This window comes from Lipotes vexillifer, unplaced genomic scaffold (genome assembly GCF_000442215.2).
Source record: "Lipotes vexillifer unplaced genomic scaffold, Lipotes_vexillifer_v1.1 scaffold234, whole genome shotgun sequence".
Taxonomy (NCBI): Eukaryota; Metazoa; Chordata; class Mammalia; order Artiodactyla; family Lipotidae; genus Lipotes; species Lipotes vexillifer.
In genome coordinates, this window is record NW_006782612.1 from 538109 (window position 1) to 550765 (window position 12657).

At 40.7% G+C, this 12657-nt stretch overlaps 1 protein-coding gene across 3 annotated transcripts in view; it reads left to right on the forward strand.

The window, feature by feature from the left end:
* Positions 1-12657, forward strand: part of AMPH (amphiphysin) — a 193494-nt gene that overhangs the window by 171848 nt on the left and 8989 nt on the right. For all 3 annotated transcript variants that reach the window (XM_007455330.1, XM_007455329.1, XM_007455331.1), the window contains one exon: positions 12282-12491. In XM_007455330.1, the coding sequence (XP_007455392.1) occupies positions 12282-12491 (210 nt within the window). The remainder of the gene's footprint in view (positions 1-12281; positions 12492-12657) is intronic.

Here is a 12657-nt window from a genome sequence, read left to right on the forward strand (position 1 = left end):
GTACTGAAAATTTTCTTTAGGAAAAAAATCAATATTTGTTTAGAAATATATCAGAGAATTAGGTCAAAACCAGATAAAGATGATTTTTACCTACATTTATTTTATTTTCTTGCAGAGAATCCCTTCTAACTTTCTCTAAATTTCTGTCTGCTCCTATATTTTGCTCCAATGATGTGAAGTGGACCAATGTCTTTTTTCCCTATTATTTTTAAAGAAATAATGCAGTGTAATTAAATTTAGGGTTAACATTGTTTCCAAAACAAATAAATGGGGAAAAGATCAAGGTAGATATTTTTAGAATTTTAGAATTTTTAGAACCATGTTAGAATCCTGGAAGGTGAAACACTGACCCATTATTTGAGGAACTACTTTTGGTTTTGTTGTGTTTCGCTTTTTGAACATTTCACCAAACTTAAGTTGACTTGTCAGGACCAATTTAAACCAACAACTATATATAGATTGATGATAGATACATAGACGCATAGATAGATGATAGCTGATAGGTAAACAGATAGATGATGATAGATAGATAGACAGATGATAGATAGTTAACTGATAGGTAGATATAGATAGATAGATGATAGATAATAGGTAAACAGATAGATGATGATAAATAGATAGGTAGACAGATGATAGATAACTGATAGGTAAACAGATATAGATAGATGATAGATAGATGATAGATAATAGGTAAACAGATAGATGATTGATAGATGATAGGTAGATAGGTAAACAGATACATGATAGATAGATACATAGATAGAGATATATTCTATGGTCTGTGAACTTCATCTTTCCAGGAATATTTCTATCTGTGTGTGCAGAATGCATGTGCTAGTTTCCTCCTTCATTCGGCTGGTAGATATAGCTGAGTCCTCTCTAGATGTCTGGCTCTGTTCTGGGTCTGGGGGATACAGTGATGCAGGCAGTAGATATGGCTCCTGCCGTCCTGGTTCACACAGACTGGTGCTGGGTGAGGCGCACATTACACAGTGGTCCAGGCATCCTTCTGTGATGGGCGTGTGTGTGGTCAACAGCATTGAGTTTTCTCCTTGTGCAGCGTGAACATGGGAGCTCAGGCTTCCACTGTGCCTCTAGATGTGAGCTCGGATCTGTCAGAGGAAGACCTGAGGGACAGAGGAAGCCAGCAATTTCTCGTCTGCCCTTCATTATCATAGAATTATGTCCACACGCAAAGTGCTCACTCTGAAGCATGCTTTAAATTATAATGTATATAATTATATATGGATATGGATATATATGGCAATAGATAGATAGACAGACAGACAGATATGCATGTCTTGGAGATAGATGTACCTTTTTTACCTTTCTCAGAAAAAAATCACAGGAATGGTTATTTTCTCTGAGTTTGACTGCATTCCTATTAGCAGCTAATTACATTCTCAGTGCCCTGCAGGCCAAACAAATAGCTGTTTCTTTTGTGTTCCATGGCACCCAGCACAGAACTGGGTGAATAATACATGCCCAATAAATTCTGAGTCATTGATTTGTTGACTGATTGACACTGTAATCTACTGATCCTGAAAGAGACTACAGCCAAAGCTATTAAAATACCGATATTACATGGTCATTTTCTTTCTTTCAGTTTCCATTCAGATAATTGAATTTTTATACTTAGGAAAAGGAAGCTGCTTATTGTGATCAAAAGCAGGGCCACCTTTCTCATTATGCTGTACAGTGGCCTTGTGACATCTGAGCCCCAGTTGCCACAAATGTAAAATGGGATTAATGATAATTACCTTCAAAGTTTCTGGCAAGGGCTTGGAAATAATCCAAGTCACTAGTTTAGCACCTGGCACGTAGATGTTCCTCCAACAGTGAGAGTTGGATAATATCATTATTGTCATCATCTTCATGATAAGTGGTTTCCTCCAAGATAAGCAGATGTAGGTGAAAGCTGTACTCTGGGAGCTGGCCACAGATGTGGAAGATAACAGCACCCCTTTCCCTTTTGTTGCACGTTGATATTAAGGGACTTGATCTTATTTAGGTCCCCATCAGCGCAAATTTCCTCTTGGTTCCTAAAGAAGCTGCATCCCATCAAAATTCTTTGCCTTTTCTGAGAAGAGTTTTTCTCTTCTAGGGACCTTCATATTGGGTCCATTGATAGGGAATGTTCCAACCTTCACTTCCAGGAAGATGTGGGTATTCAGAGGCATGCAGCCTCCTTCAGGGGGGTGACACAGGCAGATGAGCTCCAGACATGTATTCAAAGTTGACCCAAGTGGCCGGGCCGAGACCTTTCTTTCTCTCTACCACTGCAGCACATCACGGGGAAGAGATGGAGTTAGCCAGGGCTAAGATGAAGGTTAACAAGATGGTGGAAACTCCCCACGCCTCACACCTCACAGAGCAGGTTGACCTGGGGTTGTCAGTTTCTATCTCTGGAAAGTGGGGCCGTGGTTGTTTCCATATGTGGCTGATATTAAATATTCATTAACCACCTGCCAGCTGTTAAGCAGCACACACAAACCATCTTCCCTGCTTTCTGGGGTCTCATATTCCAAAGCCCCTTCTTGCACAGACCCATGTGATGATTGTGGAATGTTATTATTTCTTCAGTGTTCTAATTACATGTGAACATGAGCGTGAGGTTTCAGATTGTTCTGCCACTTTTGAGCAGCCATTTGTCAATGATGGGTGCCTAGTGATTTTTTAAGTGTTACGTCCTGCATGTGCTTTTTTTTCTTATTGAGGTGCAATTCACATAACATGAAATTAATCGATTTAAAGTGAAAAGTTCGGTGGCTTTTGTACATTCCTAATGTACAACCACCACCTCTATCTCGTTCCGAAACATTTTCATCTCCCCAGGTTAAAACCCCATACCCATGGTCCCTCCGCTCCAGCCCCTGGGAACTGCCAATCTGCTTTCTGTCTCTATGGATTTATCTACCTTGGAGATTTCATATATGTAGAACCATACAATACGTGACCTTTTGTGTCCGGCTTGGTGTATACTTTTTGGCACATGCTAAATCTAGTGTTTGAACTTGCTGTTTTTAACATGGCTTTGGTTGTAATTAACTTCAGGATAAAAACTCCCTTATTCTCTCTCAGTATTTACTGAGCTCAGTGCACAGGCCCACGTTGATGCCTTTGCTGGCCATCAGCCCGGTTGGGTAAGACCAGACCCAATTGGGCTGATGGCCAGGAATGCTAAAAAGACAACTCTTTATAAAACCCACCCCCACCCTCCATCTCTCCTAGGCTTACCCCAAACAGGATTTCGACTTGGCTGAGCCTTGCAGATGTGTCTACGGGCTCAGGTCCCTCACTCTGTGGGTCCCAGTATCAAGGTTTATTTAGTCCATGGATAATATGGAACTGAACATCCAGACCAGTGTGTCTTATAGTTCTGCACCTGTTCTTACCCTTTCTTGTTCTGTTCATCCTCTCAACACCTCCAGGGTAGAAGGTCCTTTCCATGGACCTCTCCTCATTAGTGGACATGAGCTGAAACCATAAGTGTGATCAGGAAAAAGTGCTTGATTTTGGATCAGAGATCCCTTCCTTTTCTCTGGCAAATTGAGTCTCAGCGTTGCCAATATTGAGTCTCAACCAACCCAAGTGCTGCCTTTGAGAATTACTGTGTTTGGCCTGCAGTGAAAGGCAGTATGACTGAAACACCAAGAGAGTTAAGGCGCAGGCAACAGGACCATATTGTATGCTAATATTTGATATACATTATCTCACAGCAGTCCTGTGAAGGAAGCATTCTTTAGGTGTCCTTACTGCATTTTGAAGATTAAGGAAACTGAGACACAGAGAGTTTATGTGGTTTAAACCAAGATCACACACCCAGAAAGTGATGACATGAAATGCAAATCCTGACATTTTTAATCCATAGGTATTCATCTCATAACTACTCCAGATGCTATATTTTTCAAAAGAGCAGGTTTTTATAAAAGTACATTTACAGACCAATCTAAAGCCAACAGGGGCACAACTGGGCTGAAATCCCTCCACGCTGACACAAGGACTTTCTCCAACCAATGCTTCGACTTGGTGCATATTCCTGATGTGGAGCTGAAGGGTCAAAAAGAAATAGAAATGCTTGTAGCGCCCAACCTTGAGCTTCGCAGAGACAATGGGTATCCTGATCCTCCACTTTGGCTGCAAAGCAAGGGTCTAAGGGGAGGTATTGGAAAGATCCCTGAATCAAGAGTCTGGAGGCTCTTAGCTCCATGGCTCACCAGTGAGGCGGCCTTGGGAAATCATTTTCCCGTTCTCTACCAGTTTTCTCATCTCTCCTTTACAAGTTGTGTTTGATACACAGTATGTTCTCTTTCTACTCTCAACAGTCTACAACCTACTACATTAAACAGTTAAGGATTTCCAAATCCTTTGTAATGAGAGCGCCCTTGAATCATGTCTTATTTTCCAGCTTCTATTTGCTAGGCAAATGGGGCGACAGATCAGCATGGAGTGTTTTACTTACCAAGTCCAGGGACTAGTCAAAGGCTGTCATATCAGAGGGTAGGCAGTTGGGTCTTCCACATGTGACAGCTGCTTACCTTTCCTCAAGATTCAGGCCTCTGACTGCCATCTGGCTGAGTCACAGGTTGCCCAAGGACATGCCTGTGGTTCTTGGCAGGGTCAGGGTTAGGAGTTTTGCCAACAGAGCATGATGACATTTAGGTGATTTGCAGATCTCCGTTTTTTGGTTTAGTCTCTGGGTGTGTCTGGCAGCCCTGGCTCTACCTTCTGCTAACCCCAGCCTGAGCCTACTCACTAGAAGGCAGTTTGAGTAGTGGCAGCAAATGCTCAAAGATACCATAGCCAGGCAGGGTGAAATGTTTATTGTGCGGTAAAGGCATTTTCTAAAGAGCCTCTCTAACAAGTTCTTTACAACCCCCATTGAAGTTGTGTTTTGTGGCTGCTTCTGAAACTAATACTTGCTCACGTCCCAATCTCTGAGAGTGTGCAACGCACAATATTTACCTTTGCTTATAAAGATAAATCCACCTTTCCTGTGCATTTCTCCCATACACTTTGCAAATGAATCTCTAATTAAAACTTTAAGAATTTAATGTGTATTGTTATTAGATATTCTGCTGTGACCTTAAAGGCCAAATTAACCCCAAAATTCCTTAACTTTGGCATTTCAGCTGGAGATCTTAATTTTTAAAGAAAGTATGGAGCTAAATTGGACAGATGTTGCCATGGCAACCCTGCTGCCAGCAGCTGAGTTGCCCTGGGACCAGGCTGCTTAAGGCTTATGATGGGACTGCAGGCAATACTAGGAGAGTAGATTGAAAAAGATGATTGAGCTGAAGGTCAGGGGGAGGAAAACCCACTAAATTCTTTTATTAGAAAGGAAACGTATAGATTATCAAATGAAGTTTGTAATACCAGGGGCAACCTTTGAAGGGAACAGCATTGGAGGCATGGTGTTCCATGGGAGAACTCACAGTACAGTCTTGCTGAAGGGGAATTATGACCTGCCACGTTTTAAGTGTAGTTTATGAGAGAAGGAGTACCGTCCACCAGACTGTGTCTTAGTATAGGAACCTTCTCTTATCTAGCTGCCTCTTAAGCTTTTCTTTAAAATGGATCCTGAAGAGAATCCTGTGTTTTCATACAAATGCTTGGATCTTCGGACAAGTCAAGAGCTCACGTTGGATCCAGAACAAGGGCTGGGCAGGAAAAGGCCAGGATGATCTGGAGCCAGGATTCACACTGTGAGATTCATCTCCCTTCATTACTTCCCAGAGGGACTCAGGGGTCACTCCGGCTCCAGTGCTTGTTAGTGGGAGAGTCAGAACTAAAACCCAGGTCGCCAGCTCCACCTCTAGGATTACTCCCACTCCACCATATTTCCTCCCGTGTAAAATGAGAACTCTGGGTTAGATGAGGCCTCCGGTCCTTCCAGCTGTGGAATCATATCAATCTCTAACTTGGGAACATAGCTAGGACTGCCCAAGTGCCCAGTTTCTAAGTGTTTCCAGTTGTAACTCTGCAGTGCACTGGATAACACCAGGAGATGGATTCATCTTCTTTTCCACTTTCCCATTCTGTACATATCTTTCTAAACAACGGAATTTACAGGACTACTGACAAAAAATAATGGGGAGAAATTCTATTCAACCAATCTCTTCTTGATAGCTTTCGATTATATAATTTGTATCAAGTAAGAGGGATTTTACGACATGTTTGCTTAGGTGCCCGGATACATCATGTCTACAAATAAAAATTTTATTTATAATCTACAAATCTCAACTTAAAAAAATCTCAGCTTAAAAATTTTATTTATAATCTACAAATCTCAAAAAAAAATTTTTATTTATAATCTACAAATCCAAGAGTGTAAGTGAATGCATTGGCCGTAAGAACATGCTTGAATTCTTCAGCAAACACTGCTCGCTTGGGAGTTGTCAGTAGGACGTGGCGGGTCTGTGGAGGTGCCGGGTCTCAGGATCACCGTGGAACTCTGATTTAGGGGTGCGTTGCTTTCTTGGTTGCCGTTTGGTGTGAAAAAACACAGAATTTAGAGTGAGACTGTTCCAATCCTGGTTTACGGACTGGGCAAGTCACTAAGTATGAGTTGACTTGTGTAGAAAGCGGGACTATATCTAATAGGGCTGTTGGGTGAATAATATGCAATAAGTGTAAAACACCTGGGATAGCACCTGGAAAATTGTAGCACCACAGTAAATGTCAGTTTCCCCGACAGGCTACAGAATGTGCATATATTGACACTGTGAGTCTGTGGATCAGAATTATTACTCTCCATGTTTGGGATAAATTGGAAAGCCTAGAATTCAGTGATCTTTTAGCCAAGTGCCTCCTGCCAAGAGCAAATGTCAGGAAGGTGGCTGCTCTCTGACACAAGGGTAACCAAATTAAAAATATATATTTCTTACATTCTTTACTTATCATTTGTGTCATTTACCCCAGGAATATTTTAATGAAAATCAAATGCATCCGGTGAGCACATAACTGAAGATTGTAAGACTGAAACAGAAAAAAAATAAATCACAAAATTTTACCAGATTCACTGTTATCAGTGTATTTTTTCATTTTAATGCTCTTTACGCTTAAATATACAAAGTGAGTCAAAGCATGAATAGTACTCTAAAAGTATTAGCCAAGCTCTGGAGAATTTTCCGCAAACCAAGGCATGAATGAGTCCTAAAAGCACAATAACTGAGACTGGCTAAGAAAAATATGTGTCATCCATCCCACCCCAGATAGAAGACACTGGTACCCAGCCCACCATGAGTGCGGGCACATCTTTCTGAAGCATCCAGGTCACCTGGGACCTACTGTCACTCTCACACCAACACATCCTTTTACACATGCATTTGGGGGATTTAAGACAGATGGTTGTGAAATGCTTACAACGTAATGCAGAGTGCAAAAGGCAGCGCTACCTTTACTACATACATGAATTCCCTGGACTTCATTAAGATGCAGATTCCAATTCAGTAGGTTTGGGGTGGGGCCTGAGATCCTGCATTTCTAACAAGCTCCTAGGTGATGCCTCTGCTACTAGCTGGGACCAAGGGTGAAACCGTAGATAGATAATCCCAGTTAAGTTCAAGCACGTGTGCCCATAGCAAAAAGATGTGTGGGAGAAAACACATCAAAATGTTAACATTGGTCATAAAATGATGGGTACTTTGTTTTCTTTTTTACGCTCCCATGTTTTTCAAATTTTCTCTAATGACCACCATTTAATAAAAATAGTAAAAATTTAAAAAGAAACTATATTGTATTAACACACATACACACAAACTAGAAACCAGCTGGTGTTCAATTATAGGAGAACTGTTAAATAAATTGTTAAATAGAGAAAACAAAGTGTTATATATCCACTAATATAATTTTTCCAAGAAGCACAATCCATGTGTTCTAAAATAAAGTCCCTATATGCACAGAAAATGAATAAAAATAAATATATCAAAATGGCACCATAAGTTATTTACTTTATTATTTTGAAAACCATGGTATCTATTATTTTTTTATGCAGAAAAATACCTATTTTCAGATGGCCTACCCTACAGGAATTTCATACTAGGGCATCTCTTCACTTTTCCTCATCCAGATCAGTTACACAGTTGGCAAGCTGCTTTTCAGGCATTGTTCAGAGCTAATATTGCCAAGAAAACAAACAATGAATGAATAAAGTAAATCAATAAATTACACAAAGCCTGCAGATTACAAATTCTTCTGCAGCCAATCACAGCTCTTATCTGGGGTCTCAGCCCTTGCTGACCTGCTTCTAGGGCACCATCGCCCAGAGGGACCGGTTAGTTTCTGTCACCCACTGTGTTCCCCTGCTGTGCAGGATATGGGGGCCATTGTTGCATTGCATTCATTTCATTCCGCTTGCAGGAAATCTTGCTAAGGCACATACGTGTTTGAAAAGACTCTGCCAGGCATGCCGTGACCATATTGCTTTCCACCAAGGGGATTGTTGAGGCAGAAGATTAAAAGGCAGTAAGATTTATACACTGTGATAAAGTGAGAACCGCTCACCTTCTCAAAGAAGGTCCCCTGCAGATCCCTGTGACTTCTGTGTGATTAATGTGCAAATTGGCAATAGGATGCATGTGATTCACGGACCTTGTGGATAAGGTAAACAACCTGAGGGTAGGGAGAACTGTTTTTAGTCTCTTTTTGCATCAGATGATTTCCCACCATAAATCTATTTGGCGAACAGATAGTACAGTTTTGGCAGAAGAAAAGATAATAGTGTTTCTCTTAAAATGTGTACTGAAGAGAAAAATTTAGTAACGTTGAATATCAAAGGCTTGAAATACTTGCTGTAGTTTCAATACTCTGGTCTCCCTTTAAAAAAAAAAACACAAAAAATACACTCATTAGTCATTGTGGTTGCAGGTGTCTAGAGTCTAGGAAAGACTAAATTTAGAGTCGAAGTCTACATTAGCTAACAGATTGGAATGCATAAAAATAATCATAGAGGGATAACTCTGTCATTGAAAACCTTTTTAATCTGTTCTTGATTTATCTAGAGCTAACACCTAATCTGAGCAAATGGATTCTATTTTCCATTGTATTTTTATGTTGTTCTATTATTGCAGTCAGTAAATATGCACTGGAAATATTTTGTTAAGAGAAGAAAATATGGCACAGATTCCAGACCAGACATAAGGCGAGGATCAGGGCATCCTTGATTTTTCAGAGGAGTGTGGGACAGAGGCCGAAAGATACAAGGGAGTACAGGTGGTGACGTCCGTCTCTGTTTCTATAATGTTCTTAAGGTCTGTAAAATCACAGTGTTAATTTCAGCTAGAGAAATAGGAATTCATTTCTAATGGACTCAGAGAAGGATGGAGGAGTGATCATTTCTTCCCTTTCCCAAGCAGGTCATTCAAAGTGTTTGGCTTTTCCTGTCTGTAGTCAGTGCCATTTCCTTAGCACCTTGTCTTTATTAGCATTGTTACTTTCAATATTTTGGTGATTTATATCTGCCGTCATTCTTAGCAACAATATTCCACCTGCTCCATCCCTTTTTTGTGTATGTGACAGGGATCAGGTAAATTGCTGACATGCTAAAGCTGGGCTATTTGTTCCTTTGAGGTCAGCGAACCTCAGAGCAGACAGACAAGAGCCCTTGGTCTCCACCTGCTGGTGGCCGGCATCGCTGCAACCACCCTGTCAGGTGTAAATCAGATCCAGCCAATGAGGATGCCTATTAAAAGTATTTAACAAAGGAGAGGTGATAACATGTATATCTTGCACTAGTAAAATCGGATACAACCAAACTGATAGTTATAGAGAGCCATAGAGATAAATCAGGGACTCATTATTAACATTCTATTTGTATCGAGTTAAAAAATTACTTTTGGTAACCCCATCGATACTCCACAAAAATATATTCTCTTCGGGAGATATATCAATCCAGTTGAGAGTAAAATCCAACTACTAATAGTATGTGCTTGGAACATGTATGTAAGGAAGGGTTTATGTATGATAACTTGGAGGAGTAGCCTGACAATACCACAATGGCTGCTTTTTGATCTGTAACACTGTGTCTGTGTCTATGTGTGTATGTAGTGGTATTCACTGCTTGCCCATGCTGTCTGCATAGTATAGAGCCCGTCTGGTTCGAAGCTATTGAAACCAGGGGGATGTTCACTCCATAGGTGTGATTTTTCCAGACAGATAGAAAGCACACATAACTTAGAATGATGACAATACCACTTGTTTTCTACCTTTGAGCTCATAAGTTCATTGCCTGCACATTGTCTTCGTGTATAGTTTCCGATGAGGAAGAAAATTCATTAGGTCCTTAGGATCCTGGAGAGAGCTTGTTGGTTTCTCCAACAGTAAAGCTAAGAGCAGTTGTTCATTACTCTTCTTAGAATTAAGATGCCCTCCTAATATATATTCTGAGTATTACTCTTTTAACAATGGTAACAAACATATACATAAAAAGACCCGTTTATGTAAAACAAGAGATACAATTCTCTTAAATTAACTTTTTATTATAGGAATTTTCAGTTATTCACCTAAATATAAATCCCCCTGTACCTGTTACCCCACTTCAGTAGTTATCAACGTTTATAATTCATCTTAAATAAGTATATTACAATTCAGGTAGAAGGATTACTTTTCTGAAGTCATGTGCTTTAATGCCAGAGTAGAAAAAATAAATAAATGCCATGTCATGGCCAGTGGCTGCATTTTGGATCATTGCATACTGTGTGGAGAGCCAAATTCTCATAATAGGAAATTCTCCTAAGAGAGGGAAGTAAATTTCTAAGAATATGAGTAATACTTATAACAAATACTCCACTGTTAGCGTTACTTTTCATTTCTAGAGTAAAATGTGGCAGAAAAATGTATTCTGCAACAGGTTATTTATTTCTTTTTCTTTTTTTTAATTGAAGTATAGTTTGTTTACAATGTTGTGTTAGTTTCCAGTGTACAGCAAAGTGATTCAGTTACACATATATATGTGTGTGTATTCTTTTTCAGATTCTTCTTCTTTATAGATTATTACAAGACACTGAGTATAGTTCCCTGTGCTATACAGTAGGTCCTTGTTGGTTATCTAATTTCTATTTAGTAGTGTGTATACTGCAATGGGTTATTTTTATAAATAAAAGTAAATTTGAGTCAGAAGAAAGTTGTTATTTTAAAAAATGCCCGGCTGTGCCTGTAGGTGTGTAGCTCAGAATCTCCATGTCCCGTTTCTGAGGCCCGATTGGCAGGCACTCTCCATCACCCTTTTCAGTATTCTGGGTTTGACAGTTAATATCTGCAACATCAGAGCTTTCCTAACTTAGTAGGACAGACTGGGTAGAATTTATTCAATAAAGAAAAGGAATGGCTAATGCTAATCACATCAGCTACCAAGATCAGTTTTTGAAAGATGCGTCCTGAGTGTATTATATAAGATGAAGCCACAATTCTCTTTCTTTCTCAGTCTTTCCGATTTGAACCTCTCGAATCACGTCTGCCAAACTGATGTGAGAGTCTTGGACTCCATGGCCAATCTGTGCAAAACTAAAACTTCTGATTGCACTTTATTTCATTGTTACAAGTTTTAAATACTATTCAAAGCTCTTCTGACTGCGTTCCAACCTTAGAAACAAAATTCTCTTTTTTTCTGTCTTGCTTTTCTCAGTAAAGGACCCAAAGTTCTGATTTGATCTTTGGATTATATTGCATATTTGATAACAAAAATGATTTTCCCTTCATTCTCAAGAGGTCTCATTGAGAAAGTTCCTAATTTTTCTTTTTGTCATGACTGTGATTTAGCTTCTGGGACCTTTCCCCATGAAGATTTGCAAGTTCATACTAAAATACAGTTTTTCTAAATTCTGACTTTGTGCGATGAGGGTACTTTTAAGTGGCTTTCTTCCATGACCCAGGTAGTATCGGGCCTGGACCCCTTCCATTTCATCACAAGCCTCTACAGCCTTGCCGCCCTCTGCTTTCAGCCAACAGAGCTAGAATGAGCTTGAGGAGGGGACCACGCACACCTCAAAAGCCATGTCTCAGGAGTGGCATGTGTCACTTGCATTCAAATTCCATGTGCTACACCCAACTGCAAGGAAAGCTGAGGAATGCAGCATTGTTGGGGGCCAGGAGGGAGAGGAGTCAGGGTTTTGTGGAGCAAACGGCAGACTCTGGTGTACCTGCATCCGGGGCTTCAGGACATGACAAAAAAAAGCCTGGAAGTCTGATGGCCTCAGAGGAGGGGAGAGACGTGCAAGGGCTGAGTCTGACTCTTACTGAGGCCCCTGGAGACAGACACGGCCTGTTTGGTTTCTGGTTTACAGCTCATCCCTGCAACGGATGCTGATGTGACGGTTGGGACCTTGGTGCCGGCAGCCGAGGGGGCCCCCGTGGGGGAAGCAGAGACAGAGAAGGTGACTCTTCCTGCTGGAGAAGGAGCGAGTTCAGAGGAGGCCAGGATTGACACCGAAGCCACAGAGGCTGTAGATGGTGACAGACCTCAACCGGTAGAAACGGAAGCAGCAGCAACTCAGGTACAAGTCCTAGTAAATGGAGGTTCTAGGGAGATAACGCCCATTGAAATCCTCTGTCTGTTGGTTAATGGTGGTACCTCTTTTGAATGTGGAGTTGTGGACAGTTGGTAGCCGTTCTGTGGCATTGCACTCCACCAAAACGAAATACTGAATTCTCAGGAAGAGC